General features: G+C 39.6%; 1 protein-coding gene across 2 annotated transcripts in view; it reads right to left on the reverse strand.

Annotated features, from left to right (window-relative positions):
• Positions 1–26535, reverse strand: part of ADAMTS3 (ADAM metallopeptidase with thrombospondin type 1 motif 3) — a 3677303-nt gene that overhangs the window by 1098072 nt on the left and 2552696 nt on the right. For both annotated transcript variants that reach the window (XM_044061162.1, XM_044061161.1), the window contains one exon: positions 26207–26372. In XM_044061162.1, coding sequence (XP_043917097.1) covers positions 26207–26372 — 166 coding nt within the window. The remainder of the gene's footprint in view (positions 1–26206; positions 26373–26535) is intronic.

The following is a 26535-nucleotide window of genomic DNA, read 5'->3' on the forward strand; positions in this document are numbered from 1 at the left end:
ACAAATAAAATAAACAAAATTAATGGGCACAATCCCCAGCTAGATGAACCTTGGGTGGTTCACATGGAAGGACATTGTGGGGTACAGTGGAATAAAACGATGCCCTATTCCTGTAAAGTATATCTAACTTATAATGAGCAATAAAGGCATAGGCACTGGACGAATTGGCAGCTGCACAAATATCATCTATGGAAGCTTTTGACCAAAAGGCAGGTGAAGTGGCCATAGACCTTGTGGAATGTGCTTTGGAGAGCTTAGATACAGAAAAACCTATTTCTTTATAAACAAAGGATATACAATCAGTCAACCATTTAGTCAAGGTCACTTTAGACACTGCTTTACCAATTTGTTCTTGGAGAATGATACAAATAATTGGTCAGTTTTCCTGAAATCTTGGGCTCATGCAGATGAAATCTCAGCTGTCAATGCACATTCAAAAGATGCAGCATGTATTCTCCTTCGTTTGAAAATTTTGGAAAGAACACAGACAAATTGATGACCTGATTTTTGTTGTATTCATAAGTTATCTTAGATAAAAAGATGGGTTCATGCATAATGAAACCCTTTCCTTATGGAAGGTCAAGTATGAAGATCTAGCAAAAGTGATGGTGACCTCTTAAGGTCAATTTTAGCCCAAATGCTCAAATTGAGGTAGGGTAATATCTTATAACAGAATAGTAAAATCCCAAGGGGGGGGGGGTTAAGATATTTAACTGGGGATCTGAGTAAAAAGCTACCTTTAATGAAGCTCTTGCACAACTTCAAAGATGCCAAAGAGGAATGATTCTCACCTGAGTGAAATTTAGAAATGGCAGATAATTGAGCTTTAATAGTAGATTAACTTTTCCCTGTTGTTAAAAATGGAAGCCTGCTGCGACTGGGGATTGAGAAAGGGTCCAGAGCTCTCTGAAGAGCCCAAACTGAAAATCTTTTCCATTTACTTTAGTAAATTTTCCTAGTAGAAATGTTCTGAAAGGATAAAAGAATATGTTGGATGAGGGAAGAAAATCTGAACTGTAAAGCCATCACTGGAACTGGAGAACCATGTGGCCAACTTGAGGCTGTTGATGTCTAGGTGTTTCATCCTTACTGGGTAAAGCAGAAGGTCTGGATGTGGGTTCAGTATTAAATGTGGCTACAGAAGTTCAGGCCACAGGAAGGGGAAAACAAACTTGATGAGGAGAAAACGGCAAAATGAGGATTACTGGCCTCAAACAGATGCCCTACACTGACCATCTCAAAAAACTCCAGCTTTACGCCGTAGCATATCGCCTACTCCGAGGTGATCTCTGCCTAACATATAAAGCTATTTATTTTATTTATTTATTTATTTATTTCCAGTTTGATTACTGGGGAAATCCACTGGGCCCAAGTGTGCCTGTTTTCAGTGGAGGCCCGGGGAGAAAAGCTCCATAATACATAATACAGTAAGGATACAAATGTATAAAAGGTACAGTATATAGTACAGTTTACAGATATGTACATTCAATATCAAGCATGATCAACAAAGTTCATTTTGATATATCTAATGGTTGCACTGTACAGATTCATTTGAACATACATTCTTACATTTGAAGAGTGGAAACACTTTACATACACTCATTTAAAGTATGGAAACACTTTACATACACTCATTTAAAGTAAGTATGGAAACACTTTACATGCACTCATTTAAAGTAAGATGCTATTTACATTATTTACAAAGTTGAAATTGTGTATGGAGTAGCTATAGGAGCTGCAGAGAGCTTGAGTCCACTCTAGGAAATAGTTATGGGAGTTATAGACAGGTTAGGAACCCAGGAGAAAAACCTTGGGGCATTATTTAAATAAAATTAGATAGGGTGAAAGCAGATGCATTTCCATTTGGAGGACAGGTATGTGAAAAGCTGGGTTTTGAAGTTTTCTGAGTTTGACATTGTCCTTAGTGTGGAAGGGAGAGAATTCCATTTCTGAGAAAGAGAGGAAAAGTTGGCCAGCAGGTCGTTTAGGTTTGTGGATAGTAATTAAGTTTTTCTGTTCAGACCTGAGAGATTTATTAGGGGTGTAGGGGGGAGGATGTTTGTTAGAGCCGGACATTTATTTGGGTGAAATACAAGTCTGTGTGCTGTGGTAAGGTGGAGGTAGTCTAGGTAATTAGGGAGTTCTAGCCAGTTCAGAGATTGACGGGTAAGGCAGTGATGGGTGGAATTTTTAGATCTGGTGTCAAATTTAGAGATCTTATTATAGCAGTTTTCTAATTTAGAGGTGATGGTAGAGGTCAGGTTCGTTAGAAGAGGGGCTCCATATAACAGGGATGGGAGGAGGTAAGTAGTAGTCAGAGTATGTCTAGTAGAGTTGGAGAGAAACAGATTGTTCCTGTAAAGCATGCCTAGCTTTTGGTGGGTTTTCTTTATGCTTTGTTGAATGTGGATATCAAACTTGAGGTGTTCGTCAATAGTAATGCCAAGAAGTTTTGCGAAAGGGACCACTTCTATAGGTGAGTTGGTTTGGCTAAGGACTTTGAATGTATTTTTGTCATAAGAGAAAGTCTTGGAGGGAGGGAACAGTAGAATTTTTGATTTGTTTGCATTTAGTGAGAGGTGGTTTTGGCACATCCAATTCTCAGTAGTAGAAAAAGCAATTTGGGTTTTAGTGAGTCAGAGTAGACTAACGGTGAGTCTTCTGCATATTGAATAACTTTGGCATCAGGAATAGCAGTGTGAAAGTTACTGATAAAGATGTTAAAAAGCATAGGCCCGAGAATGGACTCTTGTGGTATGCCGTTGGGGTATGTAGGAAGGTAGAGGAGGTGTTCTTCCATTTAACTGCCCGAGATCTATCTGACAGGTAACTGGAGAACCAGGATATAGTATATGATGAGAGATGTAGATTTGAGAGATGACAGAGAAGGTGTTTATAGGAAACAGTATCGAATGCTTTAGAGAGATCGAGGAGAACTGTGGATACTAAGTGTCCTGAATCTCGGGCTTGACTGACAGATTCTAAGAAGGAGAGTAGTGCTGTTACAGTGCTATGGCCTGGGCGGAAGCCAAACTGTGTAGGTGTAAGGAGATGGTTTTGGGTCAGGAAATGCATAAGTTGGAGGTGGATACATTTTTCTAGGATTTTGGAGATTAGTGAGAGCAGAGCAATGGGGCAGAAGTTTGAGATTTTGGTGTTTTTGTCTCCGTTGTGAAGAGGAAGAATATAGGCTGAACCCCAGAGTTTGAGTACATATGATTCCTTTATAGATCTGTTGATAATGATGCTGATTGGAAGTACTATACCATCAGCAGCACATTTTAGGAAGGAGGTGGGAATATTATCAGAAGCACTGGAGCAAGATTTAAGTTTGGATAGAAGTCTTTTTATAAAATTAGTAGAGACAGGTTTGAGCTCAAACATAAGGGGAAGGTTATTAGGGGGCTTAGACGGAGAGGAATGAGGGACAGGTGGATTATTATTGGGAAAAGTCTTGGTCAGGTCAGAAATAGTTTTTATAAAAAAATAATTAAATTGGGAGCCTAATTCGAGGTCAGATATACTTGGGTCAGGACAGGGGTTATTCTTGGAGCCTGGATTGGGAAGTGAGTTTATGGATTTCCAGAATTGTTTGAGGGTTTTATTATTATTGGACTGGAGCTTAATATAGTAGGATTTTTTTGTCCTTAGTGATTCATTGTTTTGCAAGGTTATGGAGTTGTGTGTATTGGGAGCAGGGTTTGGGGCAGTTAGTTATTTTGGTAAAGCTTCCAGGATTTGTCCCTTTGATACATAATTTGTTTTGTTTCTTTGGATAGCCAAGGAGCAGTATTAGTTTTTATCCTTTTGTTTCTTAGTGGGGCTAGGTGGTTTAGAGTCTCTAGGAACACAGAGTTGAAGTGATCTATAGCTTTGTCGAGAGGAAAGGTATTTAGAATTTGCCAGTTCATTTGTTTGAGAATATTTGAGAAGGTTGTGGGGTTGAAGCTGCTAAGGTTGCGAGTGAGAATGTATTCATGCTGATGTGGGGTAGAATGTATTGATACTGATGTGGGGTAGAGCTAGTTGAACGATGAATGAAAGCTGGGAGGTGGTCGCTAATGGTGCCAGAGTAGGTTATTTTACTTGGATGGGTGACTAGAATCCAGTCTATAATGGATCCTGGGGGATTTGTTTTGTTGGGTCGGGTGACGGAGAGGATTACTTGAGTAAAGTTAGAGGTTAATGGATAGGGAGGGAGAAGGACTATTGATTTTATTCCAGTCAATATTTACATCATCTAGAATGTAAGTTTCATAGTTAATTTCAGTTGAGGCCCATAAGAGAATATCTTTGAGGGAAGAGATATTGTTACCAGGTGAGATATATAGGGCAATGATGCAGAAATTCTTGTGTGTATTCATTTTTAGTAGACCAACTGCTGTTGGACATGCTACACACCTAAAGAAATCCCAATCCCTCTAACCTACATGCTCTAGGGACGTAAACCTTGTCACCACAATAAACAGGACATGCTGGAGGGATAGATTCCTGTCCCAGAGACTTCCGATCTGGAACAAGCTACCCATATATGTCAAGCAAAGTTCCTCATTAGCACTCTTCAAGAAAAATCTTGATGAGTGGATGGGAAATAGGAAATACACCCTGGGGATCACTTCTGTGGCTCTGCTCGACAGGGGCACAGGAAAATAAATTTCTTGGGTGGCGTAAGCCGGGGAACCTTGTTGGCTAGGCTTACTTGGCCCGACAGCCTAGAACCTACCTATGAGGATGACTGCTTTTCAAACAGGATACTTTCTGTAGAAATTTGGGGATGAGGGGTAATGGCAGCCAATCATAAAGGAGACCAGAGGTTCAATTGTGGACTAAAGCATCTCTTGGCGACTCCCTCTTTGCAGGGACCAGGGCAAAAAAACCTGCTGTACTTCTTGTTGAGGGGAGAAGCAAAAGGTTCATAGCATGGCTGGCTGCATTGATGGACTATGCTTTCTGTCACTCTTTGATAGAAAGACCAGCTGAGAGGCATCAAAGTGGACCTATTTAGTTTAATTGCAAGCATGGTGGGTTTCCCTGGTATGTGCACTGTCATTAGAAAATGACCAGAAGAGACTGCCCATTGGTACACTCTTATTGACTATTTACGCAATGAGTAAGATCTGGTTCCCCCATTTACTGAGGTACCAGACTACAGACATGTTTGCCTGCTTGTATCACAATCATCCCTGAGAGGGGGGCATCTTGAAAAGCCTGCAAAGCTAGTAGAACTGCTCTCATTTCCATAACACTGTTGTGCAAACTGGCCTCTTCTGGGGACCACACACCTTGGACTGTCCTTCCCAAGAAATGCTACCTCCACCCAATCTGTGGTGACTGTGGCTACTGGCTGTGGAAAACAAAGGGGTGGCCTTAACAAACTTTTTTTCTGAATGAATCCACCAACAAATATATTCATTGCAAACCTTGGAGATATTGACTGGAGTCCTCAAGGAATGCTGAAGAATAGACTACATGGAAAGAGTCCACTGCAGGACCCACATATGAAACCTGAATAATGGGACTAGAGTTATTGCTGCTGCCACTGACCCTAAGCCTTACAACACTAACCTTACTGGAAGGTAAGAGTGAGAGATCACTTTTATGACCTGTAGTCTGAGGGTACAAACTCCTGTTAGAGGAAGCACAGCCATCTGGTTGAAAGTGTGTAAATGAGCACCTATGAACTCCAGAGTCTGCGTAGGTTTAAGCTGTGATTTGCTGTAGCTGACTGTGATGACCAGGTGATGACATAACTGGAGCAAGTAACCCCTTGCTTGAATAAGTAGATACCTGGATGGGGAGATCATGAGCCAGTTGTCTAGTTATGGAAACACACAGAATACCAGCAGTCTGAGGTGAGCTGCTGCCACTGACATGCATTTGGTTATCAACTGGGGGCTGTGGTGAGGCCAAAGGGCAGTGCTCTGCACTAGTAATGACTGATTCCCAGCTGGAAGAGCAGGTGTCTTCTGGAGTGCCTATTTATTTTGATAGAGCTTCAGGATGTGTACTATAATATTGAGAACATCCAATTGTCCTTCCACAGTACAGGCAAAATGGACTGAACTGTGACCATCCAGTACATGGAATAGTTTACATGTTTGTTTAATTTGCTGAGATCCAGGATTAGTCTTAAGTTTCCTGTCTTTTTGGCACTAAAAAGAATCTTGAGCAAGTTCTGGATCCTTGCTGGTCTGGGAGTACTTTTATGATGACTCTCCTTTCTAGCAGCTTTACTATTTGCAAGGATGCTGCTTCACTTTGATTCAGTGAAACACTGGGGATCTTTTTCGTTTTTGTTGGAGGAATTTGAAAAAATGGTTTGAAATAACCTCTGGGTATGATCTTCTGCACCTAAGTGTCTTTTATGATGAATGCACAGGCTTCTGGGTGCAGAGATAACCACCCCCAACTGCCTCCAGAGTACAGCAGTGGGGCAACCCTTCAGTAGTGCTGTTATGGTTTATCAGAGAAGGTATCTTGTTCTGCAGGCCACTACTGCTGTGAGAGTGGTATCTTCCATTAGAGTTTCGCCCTCTGCCCATGGAGAAACTATCTTCTCATGAGTCCTGAAAAGACCCTTGGGATTACAGAAATCACATTACTGATTCCATGAGAAGGACCTCTGAGGAGTAGAAAAATTAATCCCTACGGCAGACAAGGTATTTCCATCTTGTTCACTTTTGGAGAGTGTTTCCTCAACTTTGGGGTCCAACAAGGATAATCCATCAATAGGAGCATTGATGAATGAAGACTTGAAGGGCTCCATAAAATTACTCAGGCACATCTAGGCGTGTCTCCTGACCGCAATACCTGAACTCACAGCCCTAAAATTACCCCCAGCTGTATAAGAGATCAGCCTCATGGATGAATTGGAAATAGAGTGAAGGGTGGCCAGTTGTGAAGAAACTTTTTTTGGTCCTCAACAGACATGGACCCTGAAAGAGATTTGGAAAGCTTGTTGGTCATATCCTTTTGTGACCTGATGAAGTGTGCCAAACAATTCAGAACAGCAAAGGTCATCAAGGCATAAATCTGTATAAGGCCCTAACTTCCTACTAGGGGAAAGTTCCCTCTTAGTGGATGCTGCCATTGCTAGTATGAGGGTGACTGTCCTAGTGGAATAGACAAGAAAGGCTTAGAGCTTATCTTTGATAGAAGAAGGAGGACTGGATCCAAAAAGAGTAAGGATGTCCTCTCTCTCTCTGTGTATAGAGAAAGCCCTTTCCACCATCTCAAAGGCAGAAGGGTCCAGGAGAAATGACAGCTGGCCACATCAGTGTGGAAGCTAGCTGAACCAAACTCTGACTCTCTGTAGACCCCTGCCTTGAGAAAGGAGTCAGAACTGAGCTGTCTAATACTGAGAGACAAGGATGGCTCCAACAGCTTCCGAATCAACCCCAACTCCCCAGGAGCTGGGGCTGACACTTCAGTTCTAAGAGTCATCCTGCTCTAAAGAGATCAGACAATCCAGGAGCATGGTCAGAGTGGAAGAAAGGCCTGTCTTCAGATCCACCAAGGACATTCTAGCAGGTCTCATGTCCAAGGGTTCTGAAACCACTGGTTGGATTGGAGAAGGAGATATATAACATGAGGTTGAAAAGAGGACAGGGTCATGAGTCTGAAGGGAAATGGAGCAAGGATTACACCGTCTAGATCTCAGCCCTGACAGACTTCCTTATTATTCTTATCCACCTCTGCTTTGGATAAACTCCTGGAGGACCTAAGAAATGAACTTGTGGAAGGTGGTCTGGAGGGTTTTTTTGGTGTCTCTTGCAACAAAGACATATGGATCCAAGGAGATATCAGCTCCTTAGAGAAATATGGAGATTAGATCTAAGAAGATTTGTTGTGCTGGTAGTAGGATTCAAGGCTGATGTCAGATCTGGTTTATTAGAAACTATAGCTGGTAGCTGGAGGTTCCTGAATCAGAGCTGAAGGAGAGCTGTCAGAGGACTGTTTCCTGGACTCCTTTTCTTTAGAAGCTGAGTCATGTCTCCCATTTATCATTTTTTTTTTAAAAGGAATTTGAGCCCCAACCAATTAAGAAGCAGAAGAGGAGGGCAGTAAGCCTTTTCACACTGACTTGTTTCTCATGTCACTCAAAACTCAGGAATTGCATCCCAAACAAATGGAGCAGTTAGCTTCAAGATGTGCCATGCACAAGCAATAAACACACTCTTTGTGGGCATCGGAATTGGTGATATTATGACCACAGGAAGTGCATTTCTTAAAGCCCATAGTCTTGTCAGCAATGGCGAAAAAAGGTAGAACAAAAAGAGAGATTTTTTTACAGACACAGCAGAAGAGGAAAAAATACCAAAAATGTTACTTCAGAAGTATCCTACAAACAGGTACACAGAAAAAAAGAGAAAGATAGAATACCAATGATGGTATTTAGAAGAATACCCTCACAAGGTTAGAAATGCCTAAAAAGAAGGAAAAAAATGAGAATTTCAACATTATCAAAAGCCAGCTACTCAGGAAAAAAAGAATATTACATTAAAAAAAATAAAAATAAGGAGATAGAGAATCCTATTTAACACCCGAGCTAAAGAACTGAAAATCTGTGTCTGAATGATGCAGTGGCAAACAAGATCTGAGGTATGCCACTATGGTGGGGAATTCAGGGTAAAGGGTGGAACTCAAGAGCTGGATCTGTGAGTCTAGTGAAGCTGTTGAGTTGGATCAGAGGTCAAATATCAGACCTATCAGTTGAGGAATGAATAAAAATGACAACATCAGATTAAAATCTTTGTTTTATTAGAAATAGTTTTAGAATTTTTTTAAATTCCATATACTGTTAGCAAATTAAAGGTTTAGCTATGGGCTCTGTGATATCCCCGGCTTTTGCAAATATTGTCTTAGGTTGGTGGGAACAATTAATTATATAAATGCAAAAGTTTTTCACAGGTACTTTTTCACAAGAGGTTTATTGATGACCTACTTTTTGTGGTTAAATGTGTTAGACTAGAAAGTGACTATTTTGTTGAACAAGTTAATATTCCTACTACTTTTTTAAAATTCTCTATCAGACAAGTTAATAATACAGTGAACTTTTTAGATTTATTAATAGATGGATTTGAAGAAGCTAATATTTGAAAGTAATATTTATAGGAAATCAACATTTGTGAATAGCTGCACTCATTTTAGAAGTAATCATATTACGAAAATGTCTCTTGGTGACAATTTACTAGAACATCAAGAATTATTACTAGAAATTATGTTGTTTGAGAAATTAAATTTATTATAGCTATTTTTGCAGATAAGATGTTATAAAGTACACTTGTGTACACTTACCATAAATGTAGATGTTCGAGTGTATTCACTGTTGCAGTCATCACACTTGGGTTATCTGCCTGCAGGTAGCCCTCAGTCGGCCCGAATACCAGAGTCTTGGTATTTCTGCGTCGAATGCTGTCACCTCTTCCATTACGTCAGGTCATCAGGGGTATAAAAAAATGCAGCCAACACCATTACATCAGTTTTTCTTGCCCCAGATGTCAGGAGCCCCCAAAATAGGAAGCAATTACATGGTGTGGAACACCTCCAGTAAAAAGTAAATACCATAACCATAAGATATGGCCAAAAAGAGGATAGGTAGAAAGAATAGAAAAGTCAGGGGGCTGGAGGGAGGGTAACCAGGACTGCAACAGTGAACACACTCGAACATCTATATTTATGGTAAGTGTACACAACTGTACTATGTTCTTTGTGTTTCACTGTTGCAGTCATCACACTTGGGTTGATTCCCAAAGCTGAGGAAGGGTGAAGGCAGTCACGAGGTATTAGGGCTGGCTAGCAGGCCTTGTAAGACTGCTGTGGCAAATATAGCTCTGGATTTAGAAAAGACAGGTAAGTGGTAATGCTTGGTGAAGGTGTGTACAGAACTCCAGGTTGCAGCTTCCAGGATGTCCATTTGGAAATGGTTTGCTTTGAAATTGTCTTGCCCTCTGCCCCTGTAGCAAAAGCTGACTAGCAGCTGGTCAGATTTTCTGAAAGGCTTAGTCCTGTCGAGGTAGAACCTGAGCTGTCTATGTACATCCAAGGAGTGCAGGATCCTTTCCCCTTTATTCTGAGGATTAGGGAAAAAGGTTGGTAAATGGATGGATTGGTTTAAAGCCACACTGGATACCACATTGGGCATAAATGATGGGTTAGTCCTGAGGGAAACCCTGTCAGCATGGAAAATAATGAAGGGTTCCGCAGCCATTAGTGCCTGTAACTCAGACACTCTTCTTGCTGAAGTGATGGCTAGAAGTAAGGCTGTTTTCCAAGAAAGGAATTTTAACTCTGCTGTAGCAGCAGGCTCAAAAGGGGGAAGCGTGAGCTTCTCTAGTACAAAGTTAAGGTCCCAGGCAGGAGTGGGAGTTCTCCTCGAGGGTCTTAAATTGTTAGCTCCTTTCAGGAACTGTTTGATCAAAGGGTGAGAAAAGAGAGGTGGCTCCATATTGTAATGAGCTGAGATGGCCGAGGCATGAATCTTAACTGATGAGAAGGATAGATCTTTGTGTAGCAGCTCTGCTAGTTAATCTAGTATTTGAGGTAAGATGGGCACGGCTGTGTCCTTTCCTTGAGACTGGCCCCAAAAACAGTATCTTTTCTACTTTTCTGAATAGGATTTCCTAGTACTAGGCCTTCTGGCCTCAAGGATGACATCCAGCACCTGTTTGCTGAGTGTTGCTCATAGTGTATTCAGGGGATAAGCCAGGATGCAAGGTTCAGGGTTTGCAGCTGAGGATGAAAAATCTGTCCTTCCTGTTGGGACAGCAGGGAGCGGCCTGACGTAGGTGCCAGGGTGGCACTGCTGTCAGACTGCGTAGGAGTGGGTACCAGTGCTGGTGTGGCCAGTCTGATACAACAAGGATTGTCCTTGGTCTGTCTTGTTTGATCTTGAATAGTACTTTTGAGAGGAGGGGTAGAGGGGGAAAGGCATAAATTGAGAGGTTTTCCCATGTAAAGGATAGGGCATCCACTTTCCATGCTTGGCTGTGAGGATTTCGGGTGCAAAATTTGCTCAATTGATGGTTTTGGGGGGAAGCAAAGAGGTCCACCTCTGGTGTCCCCCACCTGTGGATTAGAAGTTTGAATGAGTTGGGTTCCAGTTTCCACTCATGTGGGTCCAGCAGACTTCTGCTTAAGTCATCTGCCAGTGAATTTTGTTTGCCTAGCAGGAATTGAGCTTGCAGGTGGACTTGGTTGCTTAAGGCAGTGTTCCACAGGGCCATGGCTAACCTGCAGAGTGGGTAGGAATGAGTTCCCCTCTGCTTGTTTATGTACCACATAACTGTGGTGTTGTCTGTCTTTATTAGGAATTGTCCGGGAAAGCTAAGGTATTTGAAGGCTGTCAGAGCATTCTGTACAGCTAGCATTTCTTTTTGATTGATATGCAGGTGAATTTTTCCTGGGCTCCATTTGCCTTGAATGCATTTGCCTGCCATGTGAGCCCCCCCCCATGCATAGTCTGATGCGTCTGTTGTCAGGGTTTGGGCAGTGAGGGGTTGAGTGAAAGGAAGTCCCTTGTTGTTGTTGCAAGCTTCTGCCCACCAAAGGAACTCTGCCCTTAGACAAGGAATGATAGGAATCAGTGTTTCCAGGTCCTGAGAATGTTGACACCAGAGACTTTTTAAGTACCACTGAAGTTTCCTCATATGCAGTCTTGCATATGGAATTAGTAGAATGCATAAGGCCATGAACCCAAGGGCTTGCAGTATTTTTCTTGCAGATAGCTGGGTTTTGGTGGCCATTAGTTTGAAGTAGTTTGTCAAATAAACCTGCTTTTCTGGAGTGAGGAATGCCATCTGGGATGCTGTGTTCAAGCTTGCTCCCAGGAATACAATCTTTTGGCTGGGCACCAGATGTGATTTAATTTCATTGATGGTGTACCCGAGAGAAGTTAGAAGTCTCTTTACAAATGCCAGGTGCTGAAGTAGCAATTCCTGAATGTCCGCCTGAATCAGGCAATCATCCAAGTATGGGTAAATTTGAATATTTCTCTGCCTGCAGTATGCAATGGCTGGAGCCAGGCACTTTGTGAATACCCTGGGTGCAGTAGATGAGCCAAAGGGAAGTGCAGAGAACTGATAGTGCATAGAGCCTGCCCTGAAATGTAGATATTTCCTGCAAGATTCCCTTATGGGGATGTGCAGATCAGCTTCTTTTAAGTCTAGTGTGACTAGCCAGGAGTCCTTGGCTAGCATAGGAAGCAGCTGATGTAGTGTAAGCATTTTGAATTTTGGGACCACCAGGAAGGTGCTGAGAATGGACAGATCCAGGACAGGGCACCAAAAGCTCTCTTTTCTGGGCACCAGGAACAGTCTGGAGTAGAAACTCTGTCCCCTTTGCTCTATTGGAAGAGGTTGAATAGCCCTGATACTGAGAAGAGAAATTACTTGCTTTTGAGCCTCTGCCCACTGGTTTGGTGGAAGGTCTGACAACCCGCTTGGGGTTGGCAGTGAGTGGCAGTAGAATCTGTATCCTTGGGATAAAATATTTAGGACCCATCGGCCCTGGGTAATGGACATCCAGTTTTTTGCCTGCAGGGCGAGCTTTCCTCATAGTGGTGCCAGTACTTGGGAATGGCTGGGAAGGATGATAGACAAGTCATTGTGAACTTTTTCCATAAGGGGGTGGCTTACCACTCCCTGTTTTTGAGGTGGGTGTACTCCATTGTTTAGATCTCTGCATACCCTGAGACTGTAGTCTTGGCGGTCTGTTGCCCCTGGGTTTAGGCTGAGAAGACCTGGGACGGACTGGAAAGGACCGGTTTTAGAAGGCCAATGCCTACTGAATCTAGGTGGCTGTACCTCTAGGAAATCTTTAACAGTTTGCATAGCTTTAGCTTTTTCCTCCATTTTTTTAAGAACTTCTTCTGCCTTTGTGCCAAACAAATGTCCTGGTTTAATGGAGCATCTAATAATTTTGCTTTGACATGGTCTTTCAAGATTTGTTCCTTCAGCCAAGCATGCCTTCTCAGTACAGACCCAGTGACAGCAGCCCTGCAAGATGCTTCTAAGGCATCAAAACCACACTGCAAAGTATGTTTACTAACTTGGTTTGCAGAATGCATTAACTCTTGTAAATCTTTATTTTCTGTACAATCAGGAAGCAACAACATTTTTATTTAATTAGTTCCATAATATGCTGCTGGTACTTCAACATGTGAAACTGGCAATTTAAAGCCCTGATGGCAAGAGTTGCAGAGGTATATACCTTCTTACCCCATCTGTCTAAAGCTCTAGAATCCATGTCCGAAGGGATAGGGTTTCTGGCTGTAATAGCCTTAATACATTTAGGTCCCTGGGAAATGGTCTGTGGATCTGTAGTGGGATTCTTAAAGAGAAATTTGTAAGAGTCAGGTACTCTGTAGTACCTGTCAGGCTTTCTAGGAGCTGGTGATAAAATATCAGGAGTAAGACTGGATTCCAAGCAGACATCATCTACAATATCCAGGACAGGAGGTACAGCTAGAGGCCTGTGCTGAGGCAAGTCTAAAAATTCTCCGAGTCTCTTTTTAGACTGTGGGTAGTCCTGCCATTCCCACCAGAAATTCTCTCTTAAGGTATGCAAGGTTTCACCAAAACAAAAGTCCTCTGGAGGGGAGGCAGAGAGAATGGAATCTTCTGCATCTGAATCCTCATAGGTAGATAAAGGTATGTCATGGTAATCAGAGGGATCAGAGTCATCGGACTCATGGTCTGTAGAATCAGAAGGAAAATCAATTCCTTGTCTTTTAGAGGGGGAAGACTGGCTTCCCCTAATTAAAGTTATAAGGTATTCAGCTATTCTAAGCATTTGTTTCTGTGGCATGGGAGCTTGAGCATGCACTTTGGTCGTCGGTTTTCTAGGCGTAGTGCAAACTCTGGGCCTGAGAAACTCAATAGTTTTAGTCAGAAATGAAGTAGTTGGTTTAATACGAACATCAGAAGGTCAGAATACACCCTCAGAAGCTGGTGCCTGCACAGCAGCTCCGGACCCATCCAAGGTAGACACATCCACAGGTTCCATAGTCAAAGAAGCATACTGGACTCCAAATGTGTCTCAGCAGAGCGACTCTGTAGAAGTAGGTATCAGGGGCTGCAAAGGCGCCTCACTGAGTACTGGCGGACTGGTGACTAGCTTAACGGAAGCATCACTGGCAGTTTTGGACCTATGCGGTCTGTCTCTGTCTTTATCCTTACATTTTTTCAGAAGATCAGTAGTCGGATGGCTTATCAAAGCCATTTCAGAATAAGGAGAACGACAGTGAAAGAATTTAGTGACAAAGATAGCCTGACAATGAATAGTTCAGGTGTTAAACAAGGCACAAAACCAACAGTGAGGAATGTTGTGGTCTGGGCCTAAACACGTGACGCAGTAAGAATAAAAATCTTTGTGAGGTATTTGCTTTCCACAGGCAAGACAATTGGTAACTTTTTCTGACATTGGTTAGAACAAGAAAAAAGGATCCCCAATGGGGTACTTAGCTTCAGGTTTGAAACTCAAAAAACACGAAAATTTCAGGTAGCGGCCAACCGGCACTTGCGAACTGCTTCTGCTTTGGGCTCCTGCACGGCAAGAAAAGCTGATGTAATGGCATAGGCTGTATGTTTTATGCCCCTGACGACCTAACATCATGGAAGAGGCGATGGCATTCGATGCAGAAATCCCAATACTCTGGTATTCGGGCCGACTGAGGGCTGCCTGCAGGCAGATAACTGAAGTGTGATGACTGCAACAGTGAAACACGAAGAACATCAAACAATTGCATAAAATTATTGCTATCAATATGCACAACAACAGACAAATGTTGTTTCCACCAATCTTATAAAAGGTTCTCATCTCATTGTTAGTTCTGTTCAGAGTATACTGAACTCTTAACAATATTCATCATAAAAAAGGGATTATCATAAACTCTCAATATGACAGTTGATAGTTCCAATTCAAATCCCAAATAAGACTTGTCTTCCTTATTGGTGGTCTAATATGCAAAATCCCATTTTAAAATTCTTTATCTCGAAAAGGAAACAACAAGGAGAGATCCATGGGCAAACAGGCTGATACAGCTGAAAGGTGTACCTTTACTGAAGTGTACTCTAAGCGAGAATTGAATAATTCATAGAGGTACTGAAAAATCAAGCAGGCCTCTGGTTGGGATGGGTCCTGGTCTCTGTTTTGGAAGTAAAGAAAAAATCTTTTGGATTTGGATAAATAAAATTTCCTAATAACAAAAAGTTATGTTCAGTTTTTGACTATTCAGATGAATCAGAAATCCCCTGTCCTGTATGAACAAGTCCAATTCTGAGAGGAAGTTTCTAGTCACTGACCTTGGCCAAATGCATGAAAATGGAGAACCAGTGTTACATGGACTGGGACAAAAGGGAGTCACCAATAACATTATAGGCAAGTCCTTCCTCATCTTTTGAAGGACTTTGGAAGTGGGAAGAAAGGGAAGGGGGTAAACATATTTTTGTCTGGGGACTTGAAAAGGCATCTCTTTTCCACACCCCTTTCAAGGTTTTCTGAAGAACTATTTCTACTATTTGTTGAATGAGGCTCAGCATTCACTACTGATGGTCTCTCCTGGATCTGCTCAGGACTCTGCCACTGTATTGTACTCTGAAGGAATTAAGTTACATAAAGTAATAAGTTGAGATGAATTGCTAAGTCCTAGGCAATCACAGCCAGTCTTGCACAGGAGATAAGATGTTTCACATTACAGTGTTTTTTCTGCCATCACTGGAAGAGTGTTTAGAGACCGTAGTTGATTCAGGGCTTTCAGGATCTCTTTCAGTTTGTGTCTGTATCTGTGTTGTGGTTCCCATATTATCTGTACCTTGATCCTCTGAAATACAGCACTTCAAGCAGACTCTGGAGAATCTGTGTTCCCTGTTTTAGAGGAGCTGAGAGGAAAGGAGGAGGACTCCTGTGTTGGGCAAAACTGTTTTAGTCCATCAAATGATTTTTTTTTAACAAGTTGAGAACTGGGATTGAGTAAAGACAGAATGAGGATTTTGAGCTCATACATACTTGAGGAATCATTGAATCTTTACAATGTAAAGCCTGGCAGTGGCCAGGAAAACTTAGTATTCTTAAAATTCTCTTGCTATGGACATTTTCTGTACCGTGAAATTAAAAAAGTACTGATATATTTGTCTCTCTTTTTCTGGGGAAGAAAAGCTTTTTTAAATTACATCCCAGAAAAAAAATGGCTGTCAGTTGGAAGCAGGGATGATTTTTTTTTATGAAAGTACCTTGCTGGTACATGATTGTCACTGTTAAAATGACATCCTAACCCCATGTGCAAAAATGGGGAAAAGGGGCTGAGGATAGATGGGTGAATGGATGGATGTAAGCTTCATTTAGGTCTAGAGTGACAAAAAAGGCTTGGGAGGAATAGAGTATGAAGTGTCAACATTTTCAATTTTGGAAATCTGCATAAAGGAGTTTAGCCTTTTTTTTAATTTTTATTTGATTTTACAACCAAAAGAATTAAAATAAAAATGAACAAATCATAACATGAACACAAGGATAAAACTATATACAGTCATCCATAACAAAATTATGAATTATACAAAATCATTACTATTTTTCTAAGTCTTGTAGCTTTTGCTAAGATATACATTTGTGTGTTATATTCGATGTTCTGTTATAAATAGTTTGTAACTCTTTATTACACACGTTTGCTAAACATACAAAAGTCACTAAATGAAACAGTGCTTTCATTTTTCCAGTTAATTTTATTCACTTTTCTATCAATGGCAAGAAATGACGAAAGGAGAGGCACTTGTGTATTTGGAATTCTATCCAGAATTGGAACACTGAATAATATTAAAGAATCAGTAATATTACAATTATCAGAGCACAAAGAGTTGACAAAATTTCTAAAATCTTTCCAAAATTGCAAAACCACTCTACATTCAATAATCATGTGTATCCAACTGGCATCCAGAGTCTGACCACTATGTAGATACTTCCATGTACAAATTTCCCAATAAGGTGAAGAGATTTTGTTATTAGCAGATTTCAAATCTATATTTTGCATTATTTATAGAAAATATTTCATTATTAACTTTCACTGAATAATTCCAAAAGGACAAATCAAAAAGGTAAGAAATTGGCCCTTAAAATATTATATATTACTGACAAGTAAGATTTATTTATTTTTTGTCTCAACAGAGAGTTTTGTCAACTCTTTGTGCTCTGATAATTGTAATATTACTGATTCTTTAATATTATTCAATGTTCCAATTCTGGATAGAATTCCAAATACACCATCCATTCATACCACTTTCAACCACTTTATATTCAAAAAATCTCTTCACTCTCATCTACTATCCCAGTGGGAATGCTCCTGCACCCATCCGTCATAATCTACTATCCCAGTGGGAATGCTCCTGCACCCATCCGTCATAATCTACACTGGCATTTTCTCTTTCCCCCTCCTTTCTGGGAACTTCCTTTACTGCATCTCCTAACTCATACATTCCCCCCTTGTACTTACTAAGCTAATTATAAAAAGATGTATTATTTTGTTTCCTATTTCCTAGCTTCCTAAGATATAATGGCTTCTCAGTTTTTCTATTGAAATGTTTCCTTTTCTAGTCTGTATCATCTGTAATGCTCCTCACCAGTATGTACTACCTGAAATGTTATTGCTCTAAGCTGTATAATTTGTAAACATTGTAATCTGATCTAAAACCTATTGTAACCTTGTTTCTGGAGCTTTTCTCCCCAGGACTCTATTGAAAACGGGTTCATCTTGGCCCAATGGACTATCCTGGTAAACCAACTGCAAATAAATAAATAAAAATAAATAAACAGTATTAATACAGAAAAAAATCTTTGGTAAACAATCAGCAATATAGGCTGTTGGGAACATCAGGAAAAGTAACTGTTTAACCAAATAATTACTATCCATCACTTTCCTAAATACAGTTAAAATATGTTTAATACCAGGAGTAGATGAGGGAAAATTTCTGATATTCAAACAAAAATCTCTTAGGATGCAATATATTTTATTAATGCCCAAAGAACAACTTGCATATGTCTCATAATCATTATTTGATATTATAATAATTTCATGTATGCTTTTCCATTCTGAAGTATAACAGGCATTTAACCAGTGACTCACTATACTAATAGATGATTTTACATACAATATTAGTAAATCTAATTCCATTATCTTCCCAGCTTCTCATATGCCAGTCAAAAGCTATTCTAGATTTTTGAGGATACCAAAGGAACCTAACTAAAATTAAATTTAACTGCTTAATGCATTTCTTTGGTGGAACCAAGATCAAGGATTACGTATAATATAAAATATTTGGTAAAATAATCATTTTTATCAATGAAAGCCTATCCTCCATAATACAGAACATTTTATTCCAGTTATCAGTTAGTTTGGATATTGTATTTATTAAAGCTAAATAACTGGAACTTACTTCCATGTAGGTTTTATAACAATGCCTAAATATTGGTGTTGTTTATTCTCCCTTCTAAACTTACTATAATCTTTTAAGAAAGCATTTTTGTTTTTATTTAATAATGCTTCCAATTTTTCTTGATTAAAACTTAGGCCAGAGATCCTTTCAAACAGTTTAATCGATTCAATAACATTCTTGAAAAGCAAACCAAATAAGTAAAAAAAACGTACAAAGACGTAGTAAAAGCCGAGAAACTTCTTATTTAGCGCTTTCGTCAACAATAAGTTATGACTTCTTCAGAATAAATGAATCTTCCATCAAAACACATGAAATAGTCATCAGAAAATGTATTTGCATACGTAATACCTCTCAATTAAACATTATGACCTTCTATTTAAAGCTGCAGACTCCACAATTTTAAAACCTACTATTTCTATGTATCTGGTCACATGATTATAACACACTAAAACAACTATGAATATAGGTGCTAAATTAAATACATAATAACATTTGTAAATAATAAAATAGTATATGTTAAATATTATGTACATATGCTGGCATCGCAAATAAAATTCAGCTCTAAGTTTTAAATAACTAGTAAGGGATACTACTTCATTTAACCCAGGGGGACTAGTGGCATTCACCCTAAGTTACTACATTAACTCTTTGTACTCAAGAAATAAACCAACAGGTCCCCCTCTTTCATCCAAATCCACATGTTCAAGTATAGTAAATTTAAAACTGTGGCTGGAGAAATTATTTAAATGATTGTCAAGTGCATTATTTGTGTTACCTTTACTAATGTTGTACATGTGCTGATATATACATGCCCTGAAACTATTTTTAGTTTTCCCTATGTAATATCTGTAACAAACTTGCCACACAGCGACATATACCACATTTTTGGTTCGCAATTACTTTTATGGCTCTATCTTATCACACCATATTGTTTTATTTCAACACTGTCCCCCTCCAAAATAAAGTTATGAACAGTGCCCACATTTGTTCATCCTACCGTTCTTTCTATGTTTCACACCTTCTTTTTTCTGTTCTAATAAGTTCTTAAAACATATGTCTTTTTTATATACCACTAATGGTTAATCACCTATTTTACTTCCCATTGTTCATCATTTTTAAGGATGAACCAATTTTTTACTAAGATATCTCTAAACAAAGAAAATTGTGGATCATAAGTCATTGTCAATGCATTTTTGTACATAGTGTTGTTACTTGTACAACCAGTATTGTTACTACTGGACCTTAACACATGTACTCCTTTGTCAATATTTAAACCCAACAGTGGGAAAAAGCGACCTATTATTCTTTTCTTAGTTACTTCTTCTAATATCGGCCTCACAAATTCTTCAGGGTACCCTTTTCTCAACAACATACCAAATAAAACCTCCCTTTATTTATAAAACATGTCAATCTCACTAACCATTCTGGCCAACTTTAGACCTTGCCCCTTGACAAGTGATCTTTTTTGGTGCAAGGGATGTCCATTTTCAAAGTGTAAAAGGGTGTTGTCTGTCTAAATAGTTGTCCTTCAAATATTATATAATTACTTTCTAGCACTGTTTCCATCAAAGTCCTAAAAGTTAGAATTCTAGAATGCACATATTGGGTGTGTCTACAAAGAAAATCATAAAATAAGTCTATATCCTCTTGATGGGGTATAACATTAAATAAGTCTTTCACATCAACTGTTACTAGGATGATTTGTCACTGTAAAATTCTTGACTGATTTTTCTTAAACAGTCCCAAGAATCTTGAATCATATGTGGAAATTTCTTCAAATAATTGTTTTAATTAAAAGTCAAGAAACTTAGCAATAGTCAATGTTTTTGATGCCTTAGCATCAACTATAGGCTTAAGGGGTGGGTTGGTGGTGTCTTCATGAATTTTTGGGATCCCAAATATTGTTGGGATCCTAGGACTATTCTGTAACAGGAAATCATACTCTGCTTTCATTATCTGGTCACTTAATAACAAATCATATAAAACAGCATCTATGGTCCTCTATGCTATGTTCAATTCGTTGAAGGGCACTTGTTCATATCCACCCCCAAACAGATGACAAAACATGCTATCCACATATCTTTATTGGTCCATCACCAGCAACCCATCCCCTTTATCTGGTTTCATGACTCTAATTAATTTATTAGAAATACTGGATAACAAATTAATTTCATCCTCTGTTAAGTTATATCTCTCCTTGGGGTAAATGTTGTTTTTACATACAGTGCTGACATCATTCATGCACATGGTTTCAAAAAGTTGTAGTGTGGGGTGTGGGGGGTTTAAATACACTAGCCTTTCTGCACATTGTGTTATATCTCAAGTCAGAATCAGTATTAATGGTCACACTTAAATTGAGCTTTCTTATATATAACATAACATCTAATAATGTTTTATCCATGCTTGCATTCCTAGTGGGCACAAAATTCAGCCCCTTCTGAAACAAATTCACCCATTCTTTTGTGACTTGATGACTACTTAAATTGTAAATATTAAAGTCATTGTGATCATTCTATATTATTGTACTATCACTGGTTTCATCTGTTACCAGAAATGCTTGTAGCACATCATCATTTACGAATTCACAGCTCTGCCCCCTCCCATGAGTACTCCTCCCCTTAGGATGACAATGCCAATCAGGAAAACATCCCTTTAGGGCCCCCCCCCCCCCGATGTTCAGAGAGAATTCGGCAACAGAATCAAAACAACAACAGGCCACAAACCAGGAGTTACTGGAATGGCCACAATCAGGGGAGGGGTACCCATGGGAGTGGAGAGCTGTGAAGTGGTAAACAATGATATGCTACAAGCATTTCTGGTAACAGATGAAACCAGTGATACTAATTCCTAAGGGAAGTCTGAGGCTAAAATGTCATCTGCCTCAGATACAAATCCAGTTGGTGAAGGAATATGAGATGCACAATCTGGCCATTCTTAGTTAAAATCTGGCTATCCTCCTTCTTCAGGAGAAGAGGAAATGCATTTCCTCTTTGAAGTAGAAGGTGAGGAAGAGTAAGAATGTTGGGAAAACTAAAAGACTGGAATGTTTCACAGCAACCTTGAGCAAAATCAAAGCAGTGCTTTTTGTTGATTTTCTGACTGGTAGGTGAAGAAAGGAGAATGCATTTAGTTTTTTGAGAAATGTTTAGTTGGAGTGTCCAGACATATGATCTTCAGAGCTGATGCCTAACTTCTGTAAGAAAGCCATACACATCCTTCCTAGTTGGAGGATACCTCCCTTACCCCCAGATACATTTAGTGTAGGTTATCCCATTTTGGCTGTCAAAACCAAGCATTCAGTCTTATCAGTGGTGTCAGTATCCTTAGTCATAACAGCCTCCAAAGGGGACATGTTAGCTCAAGTGCAGCACACAAATGATCTGGAGAGAAGAGGACATCTGGTTATTCTTTATCACCACTCTTGAAGTTTTCTTTACAAATGGGGGAAGTCCACAGAGGAGGAAAAGGACTACACCACAGCTCTACAAGAAAATTCCACAAAAATGTTTGTTTTCTACATAAGTCCTGTGGGATATAATTCTTCTTTTGATAGTCTTGGAAGTGAATGTTTGACAATGCTACAGTACTTTACACAGTATTCAGCTACTAAGCAGAACAAACAACTCAATTATTGTGTGTATCTGGCAGCTTTCCTTTTCTAATGACAGACATAAAAATGTTCAAAGGAAGGTCCCCAAAAGAGTTATCTGCCTGCGATTATTGCGCTGAAGCTGACTGATGTGGACTGAGTAGATTCAATGTTGGTAAATGTCTGCATATGTGGATTAGTGGCAAGAACGTTGGGTTTTGGCATGACACACACACACACACACACACACACACACACACACACACACACACACACACACAAGCATGCAGACTCACTCTTTGCCGACATTAATAGCCCTACGTTTGCGATAGACAATAGATGTACACAATAAAAAATGTGTACATTCCAATCCCATTGTTCTGCAATTGAGCAGCAGAACTTATCTTTGAACTGATTTCTGCACTATTTCAGTCATGGTGTACAACTGTAGGTCTGAACACAATGCCAAATTTACATTAGCCATACCCTCATACTGGGAGTTTAGCTTTAATATCAACTGGAAAGGCTTGAAGGTGAAGCCAGCAACAGTACCTCACCACACAGCCAGAGGCATCAGCCTTAGAGGAGGCAAAAGCAGCATCATATCTGCACTTTAAAGAGTGATAGGTGGGTGAGAGTTGAGACTTTACCCTCATGGTCAGGCATGTTGGAGACAATCTTCCCAATCTAGGAAAGAAGAGACAAAATGTATCTTGTCATATGGGTCTGGTAATTTATAGTCCTAAAGGCTAAGGTAGCACAAGTGTATATTTTCTTACCAATCCTCTCCATAGCTCTACTGCCCTTATCCAAGGGGAATGAGCTTAGAAGAGGACAACACAAAGGAGTCTTATCAATAGACACAGAAATCACCACTAAATCAGATGAAGTGCACCTGTATAAAAACTTGCAGGCATCTGGCACATCATAGAACTTGTTAAGTGTCTTAGGAGCTGGAGTCTGAGAGTCTGGTGCCAAGGAAGCAGCAAATAAGGTCCATTTGTAGCAACTCATAATACCTGTGCTGGACATCTGAGACCTGGGAGCAATCCCACTTGAAATGTTCCATCATTTGCAGGAATGTGTCTCCAAAGGATAGTTCCTCCAAGGGAGAATTGGGACTAACAGATTCCTTCTCCTCCAACCCATAGCCAAAAGGAGAGGGCAGCTATGAGGAGTAGGCTAAAGAGTCAGCATCAGAGTCACAATCCTCATCTGAGGACTCAGGGTTCCTTGCCCAGTTGGGAGTAGAAGACCACAGGGGTGCAGGAACTGAAACCCTCTGAGAAAGTTTTAAAGCCATCAAAGCATTGAACAAGCCTTGACTGAAGACCTTCCATTCTCTTTGTGGATCTGTGGCAGCTGACGCCGTATGTTTACAATTCTGTCTTTTCTTTAAGGGAGTGCCCATCTTGACAAAACGTGATGGTTCGGACCCCTGCCTGGATTTGATCAAGGTACCTGGCACCTCTTCCTTAACAAGGATCTGAGGAATTCTTTTAGGTCCCTCATAGATTATCAGCCATGGTTCCCCCACAACATCTGTGGCAGATGTTTGCAAGGCTTCTGAGGATGTGCAAGAGCAGGTTCTATGCTGGCCTCTAAAAAGGTCATTGCAGAAGAAACTAATGGCAATACCAGACTGTCCTCCAGGTTCTTATTCACCTCAAGAGTGATGTCCTGTGGTGACTGGACAAAAGCAGGCACAGGCCTAGACTTCTTGGCTGCCTTCTTGTGTGTCAATTGTACTTAAGGGCAAGTGAATTCTGCCATGGTAGCGTGAGACATTGGTTCTTAAGATAAATGGAAATGGAAGAAAGATGTAGGCTCAGTAAAACCAGCAAAGTGAAGGATGTTCAGACTGATGTACGATAATAGTGTTTAGACTAACAGCAACAATGTCCTAGGTTGGGAGCATTCATATATCAGCTTTATGCTCTACACTTGCACAGGGAGCATACTTCTGACATACGTATATGTAATAAAGACTCTGATACACTGGCCAGACATTAGGCTATCTTTAGCAGGAGATCCTACAGGCAATACTGAAACAGTTGTATTGAAGCACATCTACCACCTAGCACTTTTTCAGCTAACTACAATACACAGGCTTCTCTATAAGCCAGAAAACTGCCCAGCTTTTAATAACTTAATACAAGACTATTCCCCAGTCGAATTTTCTGCTTTAGAGAAAATACACTAATCACTATGACCAATCATCTAATACTGCAGCTAACTCTCTGTATTCAAATAATGTAGGTAAACTATAGAACCACATCTCACTACCACTGAAATTCATTCAGAATGCATGCCTATTTAGAACACAACTAAAACCTCAGCTATGAAATCAACACATCTGCTCTTGTGCATTTCCAGAATAAATGCCACTGTAATCTTCATCTTGACAAATCATCAAGCAGTTTCTCTTCATTCAGAATCCTATGCCTCACAAGTTTTCATCAATACCTGAACTTTTTTATTAGCATTGCCCAGTTATCTAAATTGTCTTGTGACACTGTTCACCATCCACCTTTACACGTCTGATATAGTTGTCTAAAACTGCTTTACACTTCACTTCTTAATTAAAATATTAAATATTTTCTGTCAAACTTGGTTCCTTCTCTCACCTCTATTTCTTTGAAGTTCTAAACAGCAATCACATATATTATCTATCTTACAAACCCACTAATACACCTCTTTGAATGCTAAATGTTCATGTGTATCTTCCATACTGTAATAGTTTTCTCTTTTTCATACAAATATGTTGGAGCTTTTCTCCCAGGGCCTCTGCTGAAAAGGTTTTTTTTAATGAAACTCATTTGGAGAAACTCGGTAAACAAAAACAAAATAAGAATAAAATAAAGTATGCAGCAGAATCAAAAAACTGAATGTCTATCATACCTCGAAACTGTATACATTTTTACCTCATATTTTTGGTCTGTTTCACATAAAATTTGTGATTTCCTGGCAAATCACTACAATGATCTCAAGAATGAAGTCACTAAATAATGATATATATTTGTTTCAGACTTCATATCCTTCAGAAAAAAATGTCTGCTAAGACAAATCCTGTTATTCTAGCAACTTTCTAAGTTTATAAGGGCAATATTTAAAATCTGTCCCTATTTTTGGTTATTTGTTCCCCCAGTCTGTTTTTTTTTACACTAAGAGGTTGAGCAGTATGATTTCTATTGAGGGCAAAACCCCATATTCAAGAAGTCAAGGCTGCTACAATCCTTTACAAATATAATGGACTCCAAGGTTGCTGCACCATAGGCAAAACAGAATTTATACTGAAGTGTACATCATTGCATGGGGTACATTTCATACTTCACACCAGCTTGAAATTGATCCTGCTCAAAGTCAGTTCTAGAATAACTAAGAAAAGCATGGCCATCTGCAAACCAGATAAAGATTTACTCTAAAGATGACAAAACACACGGTAAGGTGAAATACTAGTGAAAACAACAAATCTGCAATATCACATATAAGGGGAAACAAAGGGAAGGGACGAAACAGGAAATGACATTTCTGTAGGGTTATACAGATGATGACATGTATCCAAAGTTGTATCAGTCGCAGAAACAGACGCATGTGTTATTATTTTGTACAGAAAGTCCATAAGCTGATATACAGTATGGATCACTGGATACTGTTTTGTGTAGCAAGTATAATCTTGCAGAGGGGAGAGAAAGAAAAGTAGCAGGAAAATAAAACAGAACAGCTTTCAAAGAAATGGAGAATATAAGAAGTAGTTTTCAAAACAAAAATAAAATCTCCTGAAACCAGATCAAAAAGAAAATAATTCAACAATATATAAAATAACCATGGTGGTGAACGTAAAGATGTGGGGTGTACTTAACAAGGGTGCTTGCTGGGAAGCATATCTAATTCTGAATGAAATGCACTGGAAAGATGGTTTCTTTACTGCTGTCAACACTTACTGTGTCTGCCTATCCTCACATCAGACATTCAGCTCTTGTTGTCCTGGTCTGCAGGAAGAAGTACTTAATACAGAGAAGACCCACTTGGTTCAGCCAAAATGTGAGGTTAAATAGGGATGGATTAAATGTTACACACAGCAGGTCTGACACCATGCAGGAACTGCAAATACAGTGAAACTGTAAAGAAAAACAGAGTTGCATCATATATTCTATGTCCCTAATGCCAGATATAAATATTGGAAGACCATTTTTACCTCCATCACAAGGCTTGGAGCACAGGGACCATCTCTTCAAAGCCCACTCATATGGGTCAGAATAGTCCTGTAACACATTATTACTAATAACTGTAGGTACGGAGTCTTCATGGATAATGTAACTGTAGGTCACAGCAGATCTAGTAACATTGTCCTGTGGTATTATCTGGAAGAAAAAAAAACAGAATTCTAAATTCATGCATATTTGGAGTAGCATCAAAAGTTTTTTTTTTTTTTTTTTTTTATGAATTGAGTAAGGGCAGCAGGTATTGCTAGAAACCTAAAAGAAGCTAGCTGGTAGCTGTGATGTATTGCACCTAATCAAACTT

This window comes from Protopterus annectens, chromosome 2.part0, assembly GCF_019279795.1.
Source record: "Protopterus annectens isolate FY-2018-M chromosome 2.part0, PAN1.0, whole genome shotgun sequence".
Lineage (NCBI taxonomy): Eukaryota > Metazoa > Chordata > Ceratodontiformes > Protopteridae > Protopterus > Protopterus annectens.